At 39.6% G+C, this 26,379-nt stretch overlaps 2 protein-coding genes across 2 annotated transcripts; both read right to left on the reverse strand.

Moving 5' to 3' along the window:
* Positions 1–67: 67 nt before the first annotated feature.
* LOC145463892 (uncharacterized) lies at positions 68–16,232 on the reverse strand. The gene is made up of 8 exons (XM_081447682.1): positions 12,635–16,232; positions 10,450–10,685; positions 9,763–9,843; positions 8,738–8,893; positions 5,432–5,777; positions 1,774–2,009; positions 686–766; positions 68–181 (listed from the first exon to the last, which is right to left on the reverse strand). The coding sequence occupies exons 1-8, from the start codon at positions 12,939–12,941 to the stop codon at positions 80–82; spliced, it is 1,545 nt and encodes a 514-aa protein (XP_081303808.1). The 5' UTR covers positions 12,942–16,232; the 3' UTR covers positions 68–79.
* A 1,683-nt stretch (positions 16,233–17,915) lies between these two features.
* Positions 17,916–25,029, reverse strand: LOC145463507 (aquaporin-4-like). The gene is made up of 4 exons (XM_081447258.1): positions 24,527–25,029; positions 21,893–22,128; positions 20,705–20,794; positions 17,916–19,533 (listed from the first exon to the last, which is right to left on the reverse strand). Exons 1-4 carry the CDS (start codon positions 24,825–24,827, stop codon positions 19,396–19,398), a joined length of 765 nt encoding a protein of 254 aa, XP_081303384.1. The 5' UTR covers positions 24,828–25,029; the 3' UTR covers positions 17,916–19,395.
* Between the last annotated feature and the right edge of the window lie 1,350 nt (positions 25,030–26,379).

The following is a 26,379-nucleotide window of genomic DNA, read 5'->3' on the forward strand; positions in this document are numbered from 1 at the left end:
AGAATGGGGGACCGTTGAGTGATAGGAACTGTACTGATCATCTTTCCGTTACGTTGTGAGGAAGTTTCGCTTGCTCTGTTCAAGTTACATTTGGAACGACTTCGGTTTTGCTTGAAGAAAAGACGTGCTCGTACAGCAATGCAGCGATGATACCGCCTGGTATGGGTCCAACCCAGTAAACCTTAAAAAAACGGGGGAAAAGAAAAAAAAAAAAAAAAAGGCAGTGAAACGTTCATTATTCAAGAATGCGTCTTTGCACCTAAAATCGACTTCTTACAATGTTTCAACAAGTTACCAGATAGCATTTCGCGAGCAAAATGAATCGGAAACCGGCTGATTGGTTTAAATTTTAAAAATTGGGATAAAAAGGTAAATCCAGCTTTCTTGGCTTAACACCAATTTCTGTAGCAAGAAGGGCGTAGGAATATTACTACCCCACTGGATGAGATGCTAGCTCTTTCTCTCGAGTTGCTTCAACGATTCACCTGTGCCCATATACACGCCAGGGTGGAGAGAGGCACTGTGAGAGTAAATTAGTGTCTTGCCTAAGAACGTAGAACAATGACCCCGGCAAGGACTTGAAACCTGACCGATCGATCTGTAGTCTAAGTGCCCTAACTATTTTCTTGGCCACCTCGCTTCGCTCCCAGGGGTACGTGGACGTAAAACAGGTTCTCTCGCTTACCCAATGATGTTTCCAAGAGTTCATGATCAGGGCGGGCCCGAATGACCGCGCGGGATTCATACTGCAGCCAGTGAAAGGAATCTTGGAATAAAAAAAAGAGTCGATCGAAAATATTAGTCATCTTGCTACCGATTGCTAAATGTCCATGAACTGATTTTAAGGAGCTTCTTGCGCTCGTTCAATTTTAACAGAGGAATCCTAACATTCAGGCTAATTTCTGCATACCATGATTGGGAAGTTTGTATTCAATATAATGTACTGGTGGTTGTTTTTTTGTTTGCTTTTTCCTTTTTTTTTTTCTAACAACGCGCGCTCTCATTGGCTACTTCGAGATCACCTAACTGTTTTCCGCCAAATGTTTCCCGAGCGGGCAACATTGCTAAATCTATGACGTCAGGGAGTAACAGTGAACTGTTATCCGCGAATTTTGACCGACGACCACCATTGGACACCAATTCTTTAAATGTCTTCATTGTGCTGTGTAACAATATATACATTCGCGGGTAACACTGAGATTCTCGGAAAACAAAATTAACTGTTTCCCTCAGTACCAGTCTTTTTAAAGACTGGTACCGTTTTAAAAGACTAGTACTCTTTTTAAAGACTGGTACTGTGTCAATGTTTGACATTTAAAAATGTTAAACATTGATACAGTGTGAGGTCCCTCATGTTGATAGCCTGCACACCTCAACCCTGAGTCGAGACAAGTTTCTGCACGTACAACCAATGCCCTTCCTTCTAGGAGACAGCCGTCCAGCTATCTTAGTCCCGTGACTAAGATCTAGCGATCACAAATTTGTTCCAGCTCCTCTTTCCTCCCTTCCCCCGTCCCCTTACCTTCCCCCGTCCCCTTACCTTCCCCCGTCCCCTTACCTGCCCCCGTCCCCCTCCCTCCCCCGCAAAGTAGGTTGTTCCATTCGGTATATATTCCTTCCTTTTACTCATCAATTTCGACAATGAAGGAATCCTATTCGCGCAGTAAGCAGATTTGCGCACATTTGTGGAGGGAGAGAGAGAAGCTTCAATTACACCTTGGAATATTTTGGTTGCCTTGGTACAGTATTTCTAAGCTACTTTAACACACCTACCCCAACCATGTGACAGATGAACACACACAATCCTATGGACAGAGGTATTTCGTACCCTCGATGTTCCTTTCCAGGATCAGTCGCGGCAAAAATGGTGAAAATCAGCACAAACGTGAGAAGGAGCTCAATTCCAAAGGCCTGGGCACCATTTATCTCTTCCGCAGGTTTAGTCACTCCCAGGTCCCCGTGTAACCGAGGACTTGTCACGCCATACAAAAGCGCTGCTCCTAAAATTCCTGGTAACAAAAATACGTTTATTTCAAAGGTGGAGTTAGAAAGTGTAATTGTTTAATTGGCAGAATGTTAAACACAAACAATGCTTAGTGAGTAGGTTCATTCCTTGGTTCGTTCGTTTCTTCGTTCGCTTCGTTGATTGTTCGTTCCTTCATTGGTTCCCTCGTTTGTTCACTCGTTCGTTCGTTTCTTGGTCGTTCGTTCTTTCGTTCGCTCCCTCGGTCGTTCGTTGGTTCGTTCGTTCCCTCGTTTGTTCACTCGTTCGTTCGTTCCTCGTTCGTTCGTTCGTTTCGTTCGTTCTTTCGTTCGCTTTTTCGGTCGCTCGTTGGTTCGTTGGTTCGTTCGTTCCCTCGCTCGTTCGTTCCTTCGTTCGCTCGCCCTCTCGTTTGTTCACTCGTTCGCCCATTTAATGATAATCTGTCTTTTACAGATCCGTATGACAGGGTAAACGTGAAGCAGTCAAAAATGTCATTCAGGTTTTCAGCCGCAAAGAACATATTTTTATCTTAACCACTCAGTGGCACGACCCTTTCAACTGTACAAACAGAACGTTTGGCAAATATGGAAGCCTCAGATATATAAAGTGTATTCCGGAAAAAAATATTTATTTTTCGTCGTTGCTGTTTGTTTTGAAAGACGGCACTGTGTATATAATTTTAGCTTGCGCTATTCGGTAGAATACGTCTACTGGCAAGCTTTGTACATAAAGGAATCTTTTCCAAAAGCAATACCAGCCTTGAGTTGCTAGTTCACAATCCTCGATAGCAAATTGCACAGTAGATTTGCGAAAGATACCATCCTGACAGGGTTTCAGACGCATTTCAATTGTGAAATTAAATCGCTTTTGTGAACATGTGCTTTTGCTCTGCCTCTATATATAACTACAATCTTAAATTTTCTGTCGGTCCAAGATATTGTAAAGTTAAGAACCAATGTCAAAAAACTGTTGTAAACTGATGGGGCACTTGAAAAGTGGAACCCATTCTAAGAGTTCAGTTTCCTTGTAAACAGCTATTTTCCTGTAAAAGAAATATTTTGTCAAGTTAGTGTCGCTAGGTTACAAGCCTTTATAGGTAGTTCTAAGTGAATTTTGTATAGAATTTCAAATCTGTGCAAAAACTTAATTTGCAGTAAGCTAGGCGCGAATTTCTGGGAAACAAGATTTTAAGGTAACGTTGGGTACAAGGGTCACCTTTATGTACGAATTTAAAATTACAAACTTGGATTCAAAATTAAATTTATTTTCCACTATTTCCTCGAAATTTTGCACTGAATGAAACTGTCGCACAATATTCGCTCTCCTGGTAACAGAGCTCACAATTTCTTTCTTTCTTTATCCTTTCTATCTTTGTTTCCACGACATTTCAAATGTAACCGAACTGTCGAACAATATTCGTTTTCATGGTAACGTAGCTCAAAATATCTTTCTTTGTCGCGCAAAAAGTTAACCATATACTTGCTTCCTTTAAATCTGTTTTTTAGTGTAGTTTATTTACTTGCGTTCGGTGTACTATTTCACCGGTTAGGGCGGGATTCATTATCGGGAGTCCTCAGATTTTTTCTTAATATGTACACTCTGCCCCCACAAGAATATATTTTATAAGAATATCGAGGCTGAAATTTTCAAAATTTTAAGAATATTTTAAGAATAAACCCGAGGCTGAGATTTTGAAGAGAATAGAATTTTTGTGTTGAAAACGTTGTAAATACAATACAATTATATATTTTTAACTAAGCCGCGTAAAATTCTTCCTTTCTCTAAATGGCAAAACTAGCCCAAAATACAACAAAAACAGCACTAGCTGTATGTTTGATGCTAATAATATTTCTCAAAGAAGTTACGTGTGCCATATACCAGGCTTCAATCTAAGAATATTCACAAGAATATTTTCAGCCTAAAATCGGCAGAAAAAATATTCAGCTCGGACCGGGAAAACAATATTCTTCATAAGAAAAAAAAGTTCAAGTCAACTTTGGCAAAAAAAAATTGATGGAAAGCAGAAATTTATTTTAATAAACGTTCCGAGGACCGCTATAGGGAATCTTGATAATTATCACAGACTTTAATTTAATAAAAATCAAGTGTGCTTTTTGGCCAACGCCGAGCGTAAACTAAAATGAAGCGTAAACTAAAATGGAAACATGCAATGACAAGTGACACGTACGGATGTGTTTGGTTACCGAACAGATAAGGTTTTTGTTTTTTTGTGCCGGCTTATCACAGATGCCAGCTTTATCAAGAACATCGCCAGTGAATGCATGCGGAGTTTAAACAAAAGTGCTGTGGCGCTTCCTATTACGTTTTTGCGAGACAAAATAAAATTTAAGATTGCATGATTAAAGAAGAATAAATTTCGAGAAAAAAAAAACTGAATATCGTACGTACATAAAACACTGCGTACATTCTGTCTTCTTCGTAAGGTTTACACCGGTTTTGTAGCTAATTTAATTTTTTTTTTTTTTTTCAGCAAATGCAAAGCTTAAAATACACGGTAAATTGTAATTACACCTCGGAAACTACAATTAATGGTATGGAAATTTCCCTGTATCACTTTCTTTTTGCTACGCTAAGAAATATAAACCGGAGATGAAAAAAAACAAAAACCAGTGTCCGCATCTTCTAGTTGCATGTTTGCAGCTTACCCTAAAACAACCACTCCGAAAGATTTGAAATATATGTCTTCCTATGACTTCCTTTTAGTGTTTACGAGTTTTTTTGACTGCCTTCACCTGTTTACCGCTAGTCAATGACAAATTACAATTGTAAAGAAGTATTCTTGTGAACTTTTCATTTGCGAATTTAAGTTGGGTTGAATAATGAACAACTTCGGTCTTTGGAATAGAAGTATAACTGTCACAGTGATTTTATTCCTTTGTCGCTTTTAACTGATAACACGTTCATGTTTATTTTCTATTTTTCAGGCCCTCACAGGCTGAAGACGAAAGTTTGCGCAGTCAAACGATTTTATTTGAATTCGCCTGACTAAGTGACGTATTCCTTAAGCGAAACGTATTCTTTACGCTTTGAATTCATTAATTTCATCATTTAATTGCCGTCCAAAATAAAACCCATTACAAGAACCGACCATAAAATAAAAACTTATGGTTAAGAACAAGCTTTTTTGCACATATCGGGAAAAATAAAGACAATTTCTTGCTTAAAGATTTCTAGGACCAGTGAACTAAACAGGGAAACCCGTTTGTCGTAATTTTCTCATTTAGAAGTCACCATTAAATATAAGATACATATACCTGAATGCGCATGAAAAACGTGAATGCACGTTTAAAATGTACTAGAAAGTTCTTCAAACGCAGTGCGGTTTATTTGGATGTTAATTGGTCCCCTCGTTTCTCGCGAGCGAAATTGTTGAAAAATATCCATCATGGTGTAGGATATTTCCCTATGTGCACCTAATTTATCTACCTCCAAGGAGCTGCGCCAGCGTATAAAACACCCCTTCTAGGATCGAGATTTTCCGTGCTGCCATCAACGCAACGCTCACAACAGGGTTTATGAGGCCTCCGCTCAGGTGCCCGATCGTCATGGCTAATGTGGCGATGCTAAGTCCTGCAGTGACGGAGACGTGTAGGACAATGTCAGAGCTGCTGTACCGGTTTAACTTTGACCCACAAACCAGAAAAACAACCATCGTTGTCGCAAAAAATTCTCCTCCGGCACAAATCCAAAATTTGCGCTTTCGGAGCGCAGTCGCGTCCGGCATGTTTGAACTGCTAATGCCAGTCGATTGTTCAGCTTCAAAATGTCTTAGCTCACACAGCGCGCATCATTTATGTTGATTCTTAACATGATTTTGATGCATGGTCGTCAAACAAAATTGTTCGCTGCGCGCGACTATTGGCTTGGTAGCAATTTAAGTTTCTATTTTTGTTATGGAGATCGCTTCCTGCCCTTAACATCATGTTTTGCCCAGAAAATGGCTCGCAGTCTGAATATTTTCAATACATCTTTGTCAGATGCGCGTGTTTGATTTGTTATTATTTGTTTCCGTCACTGCAAAGTCAATCAAACTCTGCGATATGACCAAGAACTTGTACGTAGTGATGTTTTTCTAAACATTTGACGGATGTTTAAATACTTTTTATGATGTTTTTAGTAAATTTGGGTTTGCGATATAACAATTTGCTATGGCAACAATGTTCACCATGTGTAAGGACCATGCGAATTCACAACTGCTTTAAATGACTTCAATAGGGAAATAGTAGGCCTTTCCACAAATACCCGGATTTTTTTTTTTTTTTTGAGATATTTAGAAGTTTCCGAGATATTTAGGTAATATTTAGATATTTAGAAAGTCTGGGGATATTTAGAAATGGTCACAGCTCCTTTTGGCTGAGCCCTGTGTTTTCCTCTCTATTTTCTTGAAACAATTCTTATTGTTATGCCAGAAACAAGACATTTTAGCGATTTCCCACTTGAAAAATATATTCGATATCACTTAAAGCAGTAAAGCAACAATTTTTAAAAATGGTGGATGCTGGTTACATCGATGCGCCAGAATCTTCTTCCTCTACTGCTTCTGCAAGAAAATTTTGAAAAATTCGAAACATTTATATTTGGCCTAAGTGATTCAAAATCGGTTTATTTTTAAATCACAGATAAGAGATATTTCGAGGGTTTTTCTAGATATTTAGAACCGTTTAGCGATATTAAAAAAAATTGAGAATGTCCTGGAAAGATATTAAGGCGATTTTACGTGATATTTGTGGAAAGGCCTAGGAAATAAAATACAGCTGTGGATTGTTTGACAAAATTATTCGCTTTGCGGGAGGTATAGTTGTAGTTTTATATTTTTTCTTGTTTTTAAAACACCTCGGTTGCATTGTCTTTCTGTAAGCCTTGTTTGTTAATGCATTCTAGTTAATGGAGGCTTCACCAAGTTAATGTCGTTAGTATAATTCCGACAAACTCGCCGCATTCTATGCCGCAAATTGTCGAATCTGATTAGCTCTCCATTGGTGGCTATTCACTCCTTTGTCTATAAATCGAGAAGCCCTACATAAAACGACCGTTTGTGGAGCAACTTTAAAACAAAAGGTAAAAAATTACATCGACTTCTAGACAGGTTGCAGTTGCAAGCTACTAAAAGACAATAGGTGTTAAGCACCGACGTTCAAATGTAATTAAATTTCTTTGAAATAGGATAAACTGTAGAGAGGAATTAAAAATAGCTGATACCCACCATCAAGCAGTGTACTTCTTTACAAAAGCTATAGGGTGAACAAATATAGACGCAAACAAAGAAAGATTTTGAGACAAACGAACGAACGAACGAATGGGCGAATGTATGAGCGAACTAACGAACGAACGAACTAATCAACTAACCAACTCGCGGTGAGAGAGCATAAGAACGAACGCAAAAACGATTGATTGAGTGAAGGAAGGAAGGCAGGCAGGCAGGCAGGCAGGCTGGAAGGAAGGAAGGAGGGAAGGAAGGAAGGAAGGAAGACAGGCAGGCAGGCAGGCAGGCAGGCAGGAAGGAAGGAAGGAAGGAAGGAAAGAAGGAAGGAACAAACGAATGAATGGGTCTGCAGCAGGTCTATAAGGACGTGAGTACGCGGACTGAAAATTGGACAAGGTCAGAGGTCCCGATTCCTGGTGCTGATCGAAAGGATCGCGGATTCCGTGAAGGAGATTTAGAGACAACGAAGGATGGGGAAGATAACGCCGGCAAGCACATGCGTGACAAGTGGAAGCCGCTGATTAGATTTTGCGATTGGAAGTCCATAAATAAAAAACACTACGACGATAACACACAAATGTGATTAAAGTTTTAATTCTTCACGCCATCCGTTTGTCAGTATTGTAAATATTAGTATATTAAATATGCGCAATTTACCAAATGGAAGATGGTTTTCCATGTTGTTTAACTCGAAAGAGAATATTGAACGCTTGAGGTCTAGAAAAACTCCTAATGGACACGTGAATGGAACGCAAGTGCGTTCAAAAATTTTTCTAGACCTCAAAAGTGCATTATCCTCTTTTAGAAACGTTGCATAAAAAAGCAAAAATATTTACATCTAAGAAGAGGCGGTAATTGCGTTGGCAACACAAAATCCGGAAGAAAACTGCTTTAAAATTTCCAGCCCTGCATTTATAAAAAAGAAATGGCGAATATGCAACAGCTGTATTCTAAAGGCTTCATAGTTCAGTTTTGCTTGGTTACAATCCAGTTGAAGACTCGTAGTTTTCAGGGATTTCTTTTTAACTTCCGTCTACATTGTGTAACTTATTTACAATCGAGAGGTTTATTTCAAGTCAACTAAAAATTCATACAGAACTATCAGTGTAGAGACTGTTTCTACTTTGCGAATCACTCTTGAGAAACAATGCCAGGGCAACCATACTCTCAACAACTTGAGGCCATGTTCGTGTTCTCGCCGTAGTGGACTGGAACCAGCTTGCAATGGAGGCTTATGCGGGGGAATATTATTAAACGAAGATTAAAGTCATTTGCATTTGAAAAGATTCCCCGCCGGCATTAGCCTCAGTTGCAAGTTAGTTCCAGTCCTATACCGAGAATACGAATATGGCCTATTCCATGCTACGAAGTTTTCGTCTACACCAAACGAACCCAGAAATCCTTGCAAGCTAACCCGTGTCCAGTCTCCCAAAAGTTTCTATATACTGAGTCTCTTTCTTCCGCTGTATACTACAAACAGTTCTGTTTTGAATTTCAAACATGTATTAAAACTATTAAAAATTGGAGACAATGAACTTTGATGTATCATTCTGGTCCGTCATTTCCACAGTGTAGGTGTTACCATTTTGTAGTGTATCAGTCTGCTTCTTTCCTTGCCCTGCAAATAACAGCTGGTAAGTGCACGTCGCCATCAGGCCGCCAGCCGTAGGAGCAATCCAGTATATCTGTTATTGAGAGAGAAAAATGAGTAGATCGTGTTAAATCACGTCCGTAAGTTTCTTCTACACCACGAGACCTAGATTGTGAAACATCGTTTTTACGGCACTGTACTCCAATTTTTTTTGCCTCTAGCTTGAGTTACTGACTGACTGTAATATTTTTTGTCGTAGTCTCATAAGCCTGCATGTTCCAGACCACTAATATTTTCCATTGAAAAATTTGTAACGGTCACTTTTGAATATGTATGTTGACTAGCATACAAAACGTCAAGTTCTGATTAAAATGAGCTCGAATACAATGTTTATCACCGTTGTTTGTATTATATTTTTTATCAAACTACGATGGCCTAAGAATAAGAGTTTATACGATACCGCATGTACCATCACTTCTTTGCACAGATATCTTACCATCGACAAAACTAATCCTTGTCTTGCAGTATTCTACGAGCACTTGATATCTGTGTTCTAACATCGTAAACCGACGCTCTATTCTACGCCAGGGATAAAACATTTGCCTTGGCGAAGCTTTCGTAGAATATCCAAAGTTGTTTTCGTGTCGCCACTGAGACGTTTTGTATCGGTATGAGTCGCTGAGCTCCATAAAAGTATGAGACTAAATAATACTAGTGTATCTTGAATTTACTTAGTTTGGCCTCCTTTTCCAAAAAAGGTATGAAAATTCCCCCTATAAATCGTTAATAGAAACCTCTTTCAAAAGGCCAGCACGTGCCCAAAATATAACAAAAGAATACACATTCAGAAAACGATAGATTCGATAAAAGAATACCGTAAAAGACATTAGCACTAGGGTAGAAAATACCCTTGTTTGGACACGCAAATTTTGCTACCACATCATCCACAACCTGTTTTCTTACCCAATGGTCTTTCCACGAGTTCATAATGACAGCAGGGCCGAGAGAACGAGCAGGGTTTAGGCTGGCCCCAGAAGATGGGATCTGCAATGGAAATAAATTAACAAATTCACGTCAGTTTTTTATGCGTCTGGCCTCTTATTGATGATAAATTGCGTCATAACATTGTCAAAGTGGCTGTGGAACCACGAGCAGGAGGCAAGTGGTTCCGCAGTAAACTGGTCAAGACCCAAAACTGGTCAAATGCTGGGAATGATTGAGGGGAAAAGACGCCGTAAACTTGCCATAAACAAAGATAAGTGAATTTTATTAAAAATGTCGCGAACATTGTCAATAGCTTCTCTCATTTTTTGATTGGCTACTTAAAAAAGTCCATAAAATCTCATTGGTTAAAAAGTTGACAGTTTAACAGCTAAAAGTCAAACTTAAATCTTGCATAAAGTAAAATTTTATTCGTCTGTACTCTTATTTATGATTAAAATGAGCCAATCACCCGCGCGAGAAATTAGGCAGTTACGGTATTGTAAAAAGAATAGTTCACAGATTCGCACATATGACTTTGCCTTTTTCCTTGCCTTCTCGTTGGAAAATGGTCCTTATATTTGTAAAGCGTTATGAAATTTCTTGTTTTAATTGCCGCTCTGAACTCAAACAAGGCATGCTATCTACATACTAATGTTTAGTTCCTACCCCATGCATGAGACAGATGAACACAGTAATTCCAATGGCCAGCGGTACCCCATAACCTGTCATGCCCCTGCTTGGGTCGGTGACCGCGAAAATCGCGAAAACCAAAATGTAAGTGAGGACTAGCTCCGTCACAAACGCCTGCGCAGTGGTGACGTCATTGGCGGGTGCTGTAACTCCTAAAGCGCCAACAGATTGGCTTGGAGTGATGCCGTAAACAATGGCTGCCCCACAGATGGCTGAAAAGGAAACAAAACATGAGCAAATTTTGTCTTTAGAGTTGAGCTTGTAGGGCAAGTCTACATACGAGCCAAGTGGCCCATCAGGCCGGCGCTTATCACCGATTTCTGTAGCATGAAGCGACTAGGACTATTTCTACTCCCCCCTGGATGGGATGCTGGTCCATCACAGGGTTACCCCCAGCATTAAACTCATTTATACACCCGCATGGGTGGAGACAGGCTCTGTGAGAGCTACCTGTCTTGCCACCGCGCCTTCCACAGCAAAAGGTATACTCCCTTGAAAAAGAGTCATGTTAACAGTTGCGCAGCTCGGAATCTTAACATTTAATATATATCTTTGTAGTATAAGACTTGATATAAAGCTTGGCTTACCAGATCCATACCACCATTCCAAAATTTCCTTACTCTAGTATAGAGAAAGGAGAACGAATGGGAAGCGGGTTGCACGTGAGAATGCTGCCTACCAAATTGACCCATCAAAGGGCGAATATTACAAGAGAGATCATAATAGTTGATGTTGCTTGTAAGGCGTAATGGAGGAAAATGACGGTCATGTATTTTCCTCGGAAACATTCCCCGCAATAACAGATAACAACATTAGACAGTTCTTCCTGGATGCTCTCTGTCGTTTCTCTGTACATTCATGTTTTCATTTACAGTCTTGTCTGAATTTAATACCTTCTTTTGGCCGAGAGGTTAGATAATTTAAGTAACTACTGTTTCCATGGTTTTCCCTTATATGAGATCAATCTTTAACGTTAGCGTGTTTGGTAAAAAAAAAAAAAAAAACAGGGAAAAAGAATGTACATTAAAAGAGTTAAAAAAAGACAATCTGATTGTTTTCTTTCAAAAATAACACTAATTGAGAATAAGGCTGATTGTCTAAAAATAGAGTTAGCCACAAACTTAACTTCTATTTTCTTGTACACGTATTTCTAGTTTTAAGACAGCTTTTAATCTACTAATTTCTTCATGGGACTTCTTAAAACCAGTTATATCAGAGCTATGCATAACTATCTCATCGAGAACTTGAACGGCACGAATTTGTAATTCTTGACCACATATTTCATTTCATCGCTGTGGGCTCTTTTGTTTTATGCCTGAAATATTCTCCTTGGTCCAATGGGTTCGAATTGATCGTGTTAACTGTATTATCTTTTCAAGCTCTTTTATTACACTGAGCTTGCTTTTGACAAAACTTGATATACTGACTGATATTGCGTTCATAAGTGGAGGTGCTAATCTTCGTTTGGCTTTTGCAATAGTCCCAAGTCTGATGTTCCTTCCATTTCCTGACGTGAAGTGTCTCGTGTAATTGACTAAAAACAGACTTCACTCTCTCCAGAGATTTTATATTATTTTTTTACGCTTGCTTCAGGCTCGGATGGGTTTCTTGTTGCTTTTCGCCTTCATTAAGATTATTTTTAAAACGAAGCATGAAAATAACTAGTCCTGTCTTGAAGGAAAAAAAAACGATTTATTTCTCGTCCTGAAGTGAGCGTTGCGTTCCCTCTTACTTTATGTGAAAATTTCAAAACACATCATGTGTTATAGGAGTTTGTTTGCGATCCACTCTTATGTAAATATCTGAAGTAATGTGAATTGTCACGTCATTCCATTGAGTGTTGGCTTTCAATTCCGGTTTACAAGAGAAGCTTAATAAAGTGAAAACTTAATCAACTACAGCAACCTGAAATTAAGTTCACTTGTTGTTCATTAAGTATAGAAGAACTCGGCTGTAGCCTTTTAGAAATCCCGTGACTTTTTAGCTCTTTTTTAACACTCCTCCGGAAGAGGTCAGTGCTTTTACGTTTACCAAAATATATCATTCTACAACAGCCAAATGCTTTGAATCGTTAGCCAATTTCCTGAATAGCGAATTTTATATAGATCTACATTAACTCTCTCGAGACCGAATACTATTTTCTATTTGCATAAATCCTTACCTCCCGTGCACTGCGCTATGATAAAGAAGAGAGCTTTCAACATTGAAACTCTTCCAACGGCCATCATAGAGATGGTCACGGCTGGGTTAAGCTGTCCTCCGGAAATGTGTAGAATAGACATGGCAAGAGTCGCAATGCTCAGTCCATGGCTGAAAGCGATGTGCATAACCGAAGGAGGGCTGTAGTTCCATGGTAATACAGTCCCACATACCATGAACAGGAATAAGAGTGTTGCTAAAAACTCGGCGAAGACTTCGGTCCAAAATGATCGGGAACGTAACTCCATTTTACCGTCTCGAAGAAACATGTTTGCGTCGATCCGTGTTAATTATATGTATGGACCAAAACAAGACCGGTACTCACTGCTGTCTCAGTGTTCAAAAGTGCAGGCGATGTTTACTCAAGAGACCTTATAAAGCCCCCACAGCTACCGGCTTTCAAGGGCTAGGAACAACCGAGAAGGACTTTCAAAGTCACACATGCTGATTGGCTAAATATTCGTCATCTTTCATTAGCCACTTGTCGTGACTTGATGTGGATGACAGACTTGAGTTTGAGACTATCTGTCATTGTTGACTAAAATTGGAGGGAGGGTCGACTGAGGGTGGAATCCGTGAGGGGAAGTGTTAGTGGGTTAATGTGCACGAGAAACTGAAAGACTTTAAAAAGTCTATCTTTGGGTTATAGGCTGGCTCATGGTCTTGTGAATACGGAAAGTTGACGAAATTCTCCGATTGGGAAAGAACTACAACTGTTTTGAGTCGCTGCACACGTCATGGATGGCACTGGATAAGCGACTCCACTCTACTCAATCAAATTTGAAAGACAATCACACTAAGTCCATTCTCCATTATTTCAGCCCGTGGCCGGTTGCTTACGAGTCGCGACCATTCTTAGAAGCAAGCAGCTCTATTTGCGACCACGTTTTCGAATTTTCGAAGCGTTCGCTTATGAGAGCTTCGACTGTCTCATTTTTCGCGTGGCAGCCGAATGCCACCATGTGCATCGCGCAAATTAACGTTTTGAGCATAAAAGCAGTGTAACCATTAATTTCATGTTTCTGAGAGAAAATGGCGGTCAAACGTAAACCTTAACTTTGTAGGTCCTGAAGATCTGTATGTCGAGTGGAAGAGATATAGGTCGTTTAGAATCATTATATCCAGATGACAGAAGTGTACTAGTATGTATGAATACGACGACTTTATCATTTTTCAATGTTAATAACGGTATCAATGCAACTTTTCAGAAACTTTGACTACATCTCCAGTAAAAGTTTGACGCACCTTGTCCGACCGAGTTCAGATAGTGAATAATACCTTCAGTTTAAAGTTGAAGCGGTGCACATCAAAGAAAGTCAACCCGAGCCGTGTAGCTGGCAACAGTTTCCAACACTTTTCAACAATTATACGTTGATTGATCACAATAGACTATGATCTAGTTGATCAGTAGCGTCACTGTATATCAGTTGATCATACAATAATGCTATCGCGAGACCGGAATGCCAAATCATTGGTAAACTTGAAATTGTGACCATGTCGCTGAGGTTGCAGGTGACCATGTCAACAGCATAACCTGATGAATTCAGCCTTACTCTAGCTTCATGCACTGGCTTACAGCTCAAATTTGAGCTCGGTGTTCGCCTTTTCGGAATGGCCTGATAGTTAGACTTCGGATTGCGCTATTAAGTTTCCATGCTGAATTAGACCCGTGATGGTGATGTGTCCCTGGGCAAGATACAAGATACCGGCGTCAATTATGTTTCTCAGCTATCTGTTTTGTACACGGAGAGATCTTTGAGCTGGTGTAGTAAGATAGATCAAGGTCGTGTAATTTAAATAAAGGACTGTACTTTCACAAACAAGAGGATTATCTTCCAGTTTCTTCGTTTGGGACAGGGAGACAAATCAGCCAAACAGGTGGCGGTTTCCCTGAATCGAATGTTAGTCCCTGTAAAACACGACCTAAGCTTCACTGAAATTACCCTCGTGGTTTCATGCCATGGGGACCCTTCTCAAGTACTCACAAGAAAGCTATATGTCATTTGCATACGCTCTGCATTTGATCATAATTATCCTGGGATCTTGTTCAGATCCTAACTGTTTTTGTGACCCCTTCAGATACTGAATCGATCGTGACGGAAGCCGGAAATTTTATACAAGTAAATTTTAGTGGGTGCAAAAGAACATAACGGCTGTAGTAGTTGCAAAAGAGGTGGTCCATTAGAGTGAAGCCTTATTATTTATTTAGTGTTGGCTCTTTGGGTAATTCTGTCAATTTTTCATCCAAAAATGCAAATGTTCTTCTTTTTTCCTCAATCACTGGTAAGGACATTTTTGGGTTTCCTTTTGCAAAAAACTCCAAAAGAGAAACGTTTTAGGTTTTCGAGATATCGGGAATAAATTATTTTGAATTTCTGTCTACTGTCCATTCAGCGTCGTCAAGTTACTGTAATTCTTAAAATTACCGCTAAACTGTCGAGGGACTGTTCTGAAAGGTCTTGAATCGCAATGTCACTCTACGACCTTTCACGCAATTGCCAATTCAATCTCAGTTTTTTCATTTTAGTATTTCATCTTTCTACGTCTTGAATTATTTTCGATGTCTTTGAAGAACCGAAACATATTATGTCGGTTTCCTCAGACGGAAAAAGGACAAGCAGTCGTTTCCTACTTTAAGAGCGACCGTTCTGGAGGAAAACTCGCCGCGCTTCGTCTTCAGTTATTTGTTGTGTTCAGAGCCGTGTTTTTTCCAGTGAGTATCTACTGTTTCAATGTCTGTAAAATGTAGATTTTCATCGACAATATAGTTGCCTGAGTCTATGCTTAGAGTTTTCTGCCAAAACATTATAAATCTAACACTTCCGATCATAATCCCTCAGACCAGATACCGAAACGGCAAAACTGCAAAAATAGGTCCGCGGTGCGTACATGCAAGGGCATAGAATCCAAGTGGGGAGCTCATTTAATTTTGGCAACTCAAAAGAAGGGGGGTGTTAATTGGAAACGGGCTACTTTGTCAGGACAGGGTGCTCATTTCACTTGTTTGTTTATTTGTTTGTTGGTCAATTGGTGATTTTGTCTGAAATATTTGAACTGCCCAGGTTGGAAGATTGGGAATTTTCAAGCCGTAGGAAAAAGATCTATGTGCGCTAGATAAAACCTAGCGAAGCGAAGGTCCATTGCGTAATGCCATCCTAAGTCAGGTCAATATCGAAGTGATCTCTGCGTATGTCGCAAAACAAAATATACTTGCATGTTAAGAAATGACTAATGCTAAAATACTAACGAAAGAGAAAACGTACATTTGATGATTTCTCAGAGGTTTTAACAACAGCCCTTTTCTAGCTAGGACATTAAAATCTGACAAAGAGGTTATACATGGGACTGACCTGGAACAACGTAGCTGTTATAATAAAAGAATAGTTGCTTTTCTATGGCGCCAGTTCACTAATTGCCCAAGGCGCTTCGGAATAATAATGTGTAAACATAGCTGAACTGAAAAAATTTAAAGATTTGGAAAAGACGTAAGTTAAAATGTAACTGCATTTTGACTGTGAAGCTTAAGGGAAAGAGGTAAACTTTATGAGTGAAAAAGCAGTTTCTGCTCTAGAAAGCCTTACACCGTAAAACATCGGCATCTACTTGTGCAGTAATACATGAGTACTTTAGAAGTTTTAGATAACTGAGAACGATATGGAAAACGCTATGATTAACACAACTTGCAGTGCAGCATACATCAAACCTTGGACGTAGATTGATAGACAAAACTCGCTTCAAAATTATCATTTGATTAGTTATTTCAAGTCTTTAGGCTGATTTCGATGTCATTATCGAATTAGACATGGCAAGTGTGTGCAAATATTTCAGGTTTCTTTCGATTCCCTCCATATGCCTGTCGCCGGTAACGTCCTTTTCCGATTTCAGACCAAAATTGATCGAAAGCGTCTTCGTACAGCTTACTTTCTGTTGTAACTTTCAGATCTTTCGTGAACTTGCACATTTCATTTTAAAAATGTATTCACAGATTCCCAATGCAGTTGAATTTCTACTTGCTTTCCCGCTCCCTGTAATCCGCAACGTACCTACAAACTATATTATAATGAATTGCAATGTATCCTTACCTCCCGCACTCTCCGCTGCAATAAAGAACACTGCTTTCAAGATTGAGACCCTTCCAACGGCCATCATGCAGACGGTCAAGGCTGGATTTATAAGTCCACCAGAAACGTGAAAAACTGACATGGCCAGAGTTGCAATGCTCAGTCCACTAGTCAATGCAATGTGCATAACAGAATTTGGAGTGTTATTCCAAGTTAACCCTGTTCCACAGGCTAGAAACAGGTATAAAAGTGTAGTTAAAAATTCGGCAAAGACCTCGATCCAAAAGAAACGTGAAAGTAGATCCGTTTTTGTGCCGCAATGAAATGTCATGTTGTTGTATTGATGTGTGAATTGATTCGAGTTGGAAAGAGGTATATAAGAACCTATCTAGTATCGACCCGGTCTTCGCTTCTTCAAGGGAGCGAAACGGAGACCACTGCTTTGGATGTGTGAGCAGCCTATCACCTGACAGAGCGTGCTTTGTTAATTGACCCTGGGTCTCCACGGCTAAATTAACACCTTGGGGCAAAAACGTCTTTTGAATTTACGGTGCAAATCTGTTTGATGGTGTTGCAAAAAGAATCTTGAACGGTTGTGCAAATCATTTAAGTGGCACTAGCCGACAGACGCCGAAAACGCATCAAGCCTGCAGGTACTTGCGTTCCGCCTCCTGCAAATTCGGGCATCGATATCTCAAAAATAGCCACCGTCTACTGACCCCTAAACAATTTGGCTCAATTAGGTATCATGCTATTCTACGCGCGACCCGCTCTCACAGTATGAACATTTCTTGCGTAACAACCCGAACAGCGATTGCTTGCTGATCATAAAATCACCCAAAGTGGCTGCAGGAGCAAGCAGACAACAACTACCGAAACAGAGCTCAGTAATGGGTAATTTCCGAGTTACTTTGTGCCTCTGTTTCAAAACGAGTCCTAATGCAAAACCTTTCATATGAAAATGGTTTAATTTGCATGAAAATGAACCTGTAGGCCAAACACATTTTCATTTGAATGGTTTCGCACGAAGTCTCGTTTTGACACATAGGAAAAAGACAGCTCGGAAATGGCCTATTTGGTACGTTTAAGTTATTACGAAAATATCCTCTTTCTGCCTTTTTTGAAACAACCATAGAGTCCCCATGAAAAACCTATTAAGTGAGATCTTGAAAATACCGCAAACGTGCATTTGCTTTGCGTGGTTCCTGTTCTCTTGTCACGATGGTGGGCGGCCTGCATGGAGTTGATTTTGACTCCATTTCAAAAGAAATTGAAGTTTCTGCAAAACTTCTTTGAAAATGATCATACGGTGATTTTTCTCTTTCTCGAATTGGTCTCTAGATCAAGTATTTCGGGTTGGCACACCGGCTGCGGTGGAACACAACGAGGCACCACTAAACCTGACAAAAGCATTCTCTAGGGTCCTAGAGGAAGAGAAGGGGGGACCGGCGACGGACTAACATCTGATCAAGGGGGGTAGTAGAACATCATATGTCAGAAACCGGGGCCGGGTAAGGAGGGCGATATGGACCACTTGGCCCGAATGCAACAATTTGATCGAGCGTTCTTCCCCAGGATGCCGGATGTATTTTTTTGCCTTCGGTAACTTTCTGAACGGTCACAAAGACTTGATAAACAGTTTTTACTTCAGACTACCAAATGTGAAGACTGCGTGTAGTGGGAAATCATCATTGAATAATTAACCAAGCCTTGATTCTAGTCGTTTAGAAGGAAGCGAGAGTGCTGCAGCCGTTATGATTATCTGTAGCTCTACCCCATTACTCAATCGTGTACTCAGCTCTAATCAATGAAGAACTCAATGCGTTTATTTTCACTGAGTTACTGACTGATCGACCAAATTTTAGAGGAATTTTAAAATTTTCGTCTTGAGAAATCGGGTAAGTATCCTTCAAATGCATAATATAAGTCCTACAATTATATACCGTTTGATACGTAGAGTAAAATCAAAGAACAAACAAACACTGACTTTCTAAAACGACTAACAAATCTAAACTAGAACTAAGTTAGAAGTGCTCAAAACTCATCTGAAGGTTGAAAACAGCCCACTTTAAGCCTTACGGCTGTGACAAAAACGTAAAAATCTAACTACTCCTACTTGTATTGATGTAACACGCAGGACGTCATTTTTTCGCCTTAAGTTCAATAATCAATGTTCCGGAATGTATAGAAATTATAGTTATCTGGGATAATTTACATACAGTTTCTTAATCAAACAAGATTGCTTGTCGAATATTTAGTGGAAGAAAAGCAAATGATTCAACGGCCTATGAGATGCCCAAAAGTGTTGAACCAAACAAAATCTTCTTTTGATTTGTTATTCAGCAAAAAGCTTACCACAGTTACGAATTTCTATATTTACTTCGCTAAATTTCACACTGTTCATAATGAAAGTTTTTCGATCCGCATGTACATTGAAAAATCTTTAGACCACTTTTGCGCTCGTAAAATGTCAAGCACTGACTTAGCTCTCAGCGAAAACATCGGCAGCAATGCTTGGTCATGCTTTGACAAGCTACATAAAGATAAAAAAACTAGGCTTTCAAAAAAAAGCTAAGCTAAACTCAGCACGATAACTAAACAATCTAGAGGGCAAGGTTTTTTCTTTTAAAAAAGAAGAGCGTAGCTGCAATCAGCCGACAGTTTACAGCTTTGAATCTGCGTAAAGATCCAATTCGTTGACTGACTCAGCAGCGGCGCCCATCTCTTTTCGGGATCGAAAAACCAACTGGTACAGAAGTGCTGCCACCAAACCTCCTCCAATTGGTCCAGCCCAGTACACCTGAAAGACACACAGATATGTTTAAAATGACAGGCGTTTCGGGAAAACTTAGTCTTGCAGAAGTGTCAGAAGCGTGCGCAGCAATGTTGAAAGGTATCATGGGTAGAGCTGGCTGGCTACCACCTTGTTTAATTAATCGAAGTTCACGGTGTTTCTGCGTGAAGTAAGAAGAAACCATCTATTTTGGTTTCATCTATTTTCCCTTCCATTAGCCTGGAACACCGTGAACTTCAGTGATCAACCATTGGTATACTGAGGAGGGAGCGTGGCAAAGTGGTTAGGGCGCCAGACTTGAAATCCGGAGGTCACGGGTTTAAGTCCCGTTCTGGCCACCAGCTGGTGTTGCTCTCGGTAGTCTCGATCTCGCAAAACTGCAAAAATGTATGGGTGGCAAAAACGGTAATGAGCCCATACGTTCTTTGTAAGATTTTGAGTTTTTAAACTCGTGTGACAAATAGTATTCTATATTTCGGGCTTAAATTTCTTGGGGCAGTTAATCAAGCCACGCCTTTTTAATATTCAGAATGATACAGACTATGATTTGAAACTGAAGAGCTTATGAAGGGAACAGTTTAAACAAAGATTCCATTCAAGATTTAAATAGTTGGCAAATTGTCTTTTACAACCCCGTCTTTATTAAAAGGGGTGCTCTAACTTTCAAGGCTGGGAATGAAACCAAAGTCTGTTCTAATTCTAATGAAAGTTATTTGCCGGGAATTTCTTATGTTCATAGTAGTATTAATGGTGCTGCACAAGTTTTTTTATTAAGCTGGTGAAAACTATTGACCAAGCAGAACGTTTCTGTGGTTTTCGTTAGAAGACTGTGGATGAAAGCTTAGTGAGAGGCCATTTAAATATAAGCTATTTAGCACTGACTACTTTATCTTTTTAACTACTTTATCTTTTTAAATTTTTGTCAAACATAGCACAAATCTATCTTGAAAGATATTTTCTATTCTTTTCAAATTTGTATCAGAGCTTATCTGGCAACGAAAATCTGCTTTCTGTAAAAGTTTGATATTCGGCGAATGCTTATTCATTGCGTTTTTTTGAGTTGCTGTGTAAGATATCTACCTCGCCAAATACGTTTTCACCCTTAAACAGCCTCTTTTGTACTGTAATAATCTAGAAATATGTAAATTGCTCAATGTTAGACCCTGTAATCACATACCCAGTGATCCTCCCAGATTTCTTTTTTGTTCATGATGACCGCTGGACCAAACGAACGTGCAGGATTTATACCACATCCCGTAAAACCAATCTAAAAGTAAAGCACAAAGTTAAATTATGATGCAATGTGAGCCAAACTAAAGGAAGAATTGTGGATCATGGTGTTTATAGCTGTGGAAATTAGCCAGCTGTATATCCGCCATAGATCTGAATTACTTTTTCAGTTAAGGAGGAGGGCAAAGATTAAATATCAGATATGCAGCAAACTATTGTTTTAGGTCGGAAAAAGCTGCAGCAATTGTTAAGGGAATCCTTTTCCTTGTTGCTCGTAAAAATGGACAAGCAGGAAGAAAAAGAGCTCTAAATCCAAGAGGAAAATGCTGGATTTGAGGCACATCGGGAACAACTCAAGATTTTACTGGTTTTTTGTTGTTGTTGTTGTTGTTGTTGTTGTTGTTGTTGCTGCTGCTGCTGCTGCCGCTTTGTTTTTGTTGTCTATGTGTCTGTTTTTCTTTTCTTCCTTTCTTTTTTTTTGGGGGGGGGGGCGTGTACATGTGTGTTCCTTTTATTTTTTATGAGACTACTTTTAAAAAGAAAAATTAAAAGACGGTGTCAGCCTGTGTTGTGGTTGCTGTTTGAGGTTTTCAACGAGTCTTAACTGATCTTAACTGCGTCAAAGTGAGCTTTACCTGTACTAAGTTCACAATAAATCTGGGGCACTTACTATTTACATGGGAAAACCGGAAATTCCAGTTGGAAAATCAAATGGTTCGCGCCATTCCGTTTGGGAAGCTTCAGAAAATATGGGCTGTGATTTGAGGTGATGCTATTTTTCCGCTGTTTTAAGTCTCTCTAGCTGATGTGGATATACTTAATACCGATTCCTTCTCCCGCAACGTGGCATTCAATTGTTTAATGTTTATGCCTGAAATTTCCAACCGGATGGTTTTTGTAAATGGTAAGCACCCCTTGCCTCCCAACATAGGCCCGCAATGCATCTATAGAAGTGTTCTATTTCAGAGATGTTACAAGTTACAAGTAATGATGGTTTAACCGCACTATTGGCCCAGGCAACCAATATGTTTCGTTTCTACATCACTAGTTTTCTATTGGACAGCTTGATTGTTAAACCCTTAAGGTCTATAGCGTCAGTGTGAGGTAGGCTATAAATTTAGAGACCTTAACTCACCCCAATAAAATGACACACAGCTACACAAAGGCCGATAGACAGCGGGACTTCGTATCCATAGTGATTCCTCTTGGAGTCTGTACTAGCGCACACAGTGAAGACCAGAAGGAATGTCAGCAATATTTCAATCCCTACCGCTTGTGCCGCGGTCACACCGGGGCCTGGGACTGTCGCTCCCAGGGTTCCGCGTTTCTCGTCAGGTGTGATGTATTTCAATACCGCTGAGCCAGCGATACCTTGTTAAGAATAGAAAGATATCTTATCATTTTGATTGAAAAATGTAAATTTGCTGCATGTCTGCGTTTTTCAACATTATAACAAAACGGGTTTGTGTGCATAAAGACGGTTTAAAAACGGTCCGCAGTGCGTGCAAAATCTTTAGCTTTGGTTTGTAAATATACGTTTTTGTTTGCGTGATGTCTTTTAGAAACATGTTCCCTTATCTACCCCAAAACCACACCACACTCGATCATTTGTATTTCAATTAATAAATTGAGTGTTATTTAGTTTTTTATATAAGAGCCATACAAAAATCAGTCAACCAAAGATTGCCCTGATGCAGAACCTCCATTTTGACGAAAAATATTTTCGCGATTCACAGTGAGAGCAGAATCATTAAAGTGTCACGTATTTTTTTCAGGCGAACGTCACTGCGCGGTTGAACCGGATATCCGTAATATCTTTGGCCCGCCCAGAATGTTCGGTATTGCCTCTATGGAATTTTTTAAAAATTGTTTACACGACACAAAATGCTTGCCAATGACAACATGTGGAACTCACAGTTTGCATAGACCCAACCCGAAAAAAAAAAAAACACAACGGCAATATTGCACCAAATGTTGTAAGACAGAAGGCGTCTTTTTTAGTCCGGAATCTTGTTGACTATCAGCAGCATTGCTAGCAAGTTTGCCGCTATTTCCTGCCTTTTTGCTGCCCAATCACTGACCCGAGCAAACAATGTGTTTCTCCTCCCTGCCAATCGTTAGAATTTCCCATTAAGTCTTAACTTTCAGAGATTCTGATATTTCACCAAGGTCATTGTCCATTTATACTTATCGATGCATTGTTCGCCAATGTATCGGTTTTGAGAGAATAATTAAGGTAGGTGTTGCCTTGGGATGGGAACTCATAAGAGCTTTCCACTTGAACTTCGTCTTAATGGACGGAAGAAATTACCATTAATAACGTAAGCTATTGATAAGATCTGTATATCAACTAGCTTGATGTCTCTTAAGATTTTGACCGACCCCGTCGGGAGCCAATGGCGATTTTAATTGTTTAACTCTTACATGAAGTTTCTAAAAATAATAACTCAAAAACAAAGGATGCTAGTGTGTATTAATTGATTGTGTATTATCTCAAAGGTGATGTTTTTTTCTCCGAGACGAAGGGCACACGTTCTTTGTTTTTGCTTGATCAATTACAGCAAATGGGAAACAGCCACGCTTTATACAGGCATTTGCATTTGTATTCCACGCACTTTTGAAGCCCTTGACAAGTTTGCTGCAAAAGACGTCAGTTGATAAAGTAGCTTTTGCTGGGAAACAATGACGGACAATCAAAATGGCGGCAGTAAACCCAGATCTTTGTTTCCAAGACATAGTCAAAAAGTTCAAAAAACTGAAAATTAGATACGTTTTCCACTCGACATTGCATTGTGTCTAATTCTAGTCTGCTGGAAGGTTTCAATTAGATAAGTGATATAACAATCTTCATAAGCTTACATAAGTATGAGTAATAATCACTCTAGAAGTCCCACTTATGCCCTTTTAACATGCATGTTAAGTCATGTGTGGAATGAAAGCTTTTTTGGGTGAAAACATTCTAAATATTTTTAGAATTTATTCCAAGTGGTATGCGAGCCAAATACCTGTCATAGCGTTTTCGTTAAGCGTTAGGGGCGTTTTCTATATTCAATTTGCCAGCTCTCCTCTGGAGGCGACGACATAAAATACAAAACCCGCTTCGGTAATTTTCATTCAGTGAGAGAATTGAACAAAAATGTGGCGGTTTTACAGACGATTTAACCAGGTCCACGAAAGTTGTTATTAACCCACATGACTACCATAACTTGTGTTCAGCCAGTTTTTTATTCAAGTCACGTTTTTCGCGATTGTTTCGTACCTAAGATTACTCTTTTAGAAATAGTACAACAGTTCAACGGTGTTGTTTGGATTGAAATAAAGAAAGGTCGGCCGTTATTATTCGTTTTCTATGATCATTAGAAGTTTGACAGCATTCAATATTGCCATTAAAGGACATTGAGAAGACTTGTTGTGCACCTTACCAAATTAACACTACATATATGGTTGGTATGAAAAGAACATTTGCAAGCGTTTTCTTTTTTTCTTGAGAAGAGCGGACAAACTTTGTAGGATAATTTCTATCTTCCTTATGCTTTTAAGATCGTTGGTCTAAATGCGTTCGTTCGTTCGAAACGAAGTTACTGAAAAAAAGACTTCCTCTTACATCTATAAACATTATCTTTTTGCTATCTCAAGAATCTTCCGTTAGTCTTTCACCGAGTACTAAATTCCGAAGAATCACTGAATATAGAAGGTAAAAGTAAAGTTGTTTACATCCTTTTATAATTATGTACCAACAATGCAAACACGTCTTTTATGGTACACTTACCTCCAGCCAGCTGAAAAATAACGTAGGTTATCCCTCGAAAAACGGAAACTTTCCTGATGGCCATCATGGCAATGCTAACGGCGGGGTTGATGTGTCCGCCACTGAGATGCAAGCTGCACATGGCCAGTGTGGCAATGCTGAACCCAAAGCACAAAGAAATCAGTTCCGTGGACGGTGGATGAAGCGGATTCCACGTGATGGTTGTACCAGTGGTAAGGAAAATGAAAAAGAAAGTCGCAATCAGCTCCACCAGGGCACTTGCCCAGAAATGGATACTTTTCAGCTCTGATATTAGCATCATTTCTGCTCGCGTTGACTGATCCGTCTGTTAATAAGCTTCCAGCTTGGCACCTCTCCGTTTGACTATCTGGCAACGCTTCAGAGGACTTGGCATTTTATGTGTTTTGTTGATTTTTTGCGTCCGCTTTGGCTTTTGTAATGGAAATGAAGCACTAATTACGACATCGAAGGAACTAGAACGTGATAAAAAGTTACTGAGCTTCACTCGCCTGATTTTATTGTAGTTCCGCTTTCGCTGACAATGTAAAATTCAAAAGCAAGATGCTGTTGAAAGTGGAACGAGTATGAGCCATGGGAAACCATTGCCAAAAAAAGGGAATGAATCCATGCAAACTCCCTAATTCCCATTCAGGAGTTGTCAAAATGTAATTTCTCCTTCCAGTATTAATCAACTGTTAAACAGACAGGTGACAAGAACAAAGACTAACTGATAACAAACAAGAGGGCATTGTTGTCCTATGCCATCAAATGTTCACGGCTGACATGTGGAGTAGCCTTCAAGGACGACGAGACGTCCACGCGCACGGTAAAGAAGGCTGCATTCACCAGCCGTGGTAAATTGATATTTCAGGAATGTCACTAATGGGTTCAGACACGCTTGCCTAGCGTAAGCTTAGAGCTTGTTAAGTCTAACTAATTGCATAAGGTATTTCCATTGTTCAGTGCCAGAACACCATATGCAAACTTAGCTTTACACCATTTCAAACTACGAGTTCCGGCCACAAAATGGTTCCGAAACGTCGACGGGAATGTGTCAAGAAATATAGGTTTGCATGCGACGTCATCGGTGCCGTGTTGCATTGACGGCAAATGACAAAAGACTTCTATTTTACTTCTCTTCTCATTTATTATTCATAAACGTTACTTTGCTGCCACGATTTGTCATTTTGGTTCCAAAACAGGAATATTTTGTATAAAGTACTTTGGCTCTCTCTTACCACCTGCCTTGTTCTATGATTGACAAATGAAACGAGACTGGCCTAGGTTCTGCAAACAGTGCCTGTTTGTTCATCTTTGTGTTGATTTTTGTGTTGCTTGGCCAACTGGGTCAACACAAGCTACTTTGGTAGATTGAGGCAACTATGGCAAACAATTCTAAATGGCAATAGATTTTGGCCACCTCTCTGGCAAAAAAACAGCCAGGTAGATTTAATTAAAGATTTACTGTTACAAAAAAGCTGCAGCTGGTGGTGTCTATTTATTTTTCTTTGTTAGGAGACATTAGCACTACCAGGTTACTCCGAAATTTGAATGAAAATGAAGTTATGTTTGTATGTAGGTATGTCTCTGTACGGTGGTTTTATAACAAAGAAATAGTGTAAATAGCTCACGGATTTAATGGAGATGATGGCATCAGTAGCCTTACTGGATTTTAGAGGAGTGTGTTTGTCATTCATCCAACGATCTTAAAAGCATAGGTGCTTCATTCTTTACACACGTTTTCGAAAACGCTATTTTAACTCCAAGGTTTTTTTTTTTTTGTTTGGGCGAAAAAGTCCAATTTGGGCGAACACCAGATTCCACAGGAATGACCCAGTCCACCACAATTGCTG

The sequence above is a fragment of the Orbicella franksi genome, chromosome 12 (assembly GCF_964199315.1).
Source record: "Orbicella franksi chromosome 12, jaOrbFran1.1, whole genome shotgun sequence".
NCBI classification, from domain to species: Eukaryota; Metazoa; Cnidaria; class Anthozoa; order Scleractinia; family Merulinidae; genus Orbicella; species Orbicella franksi.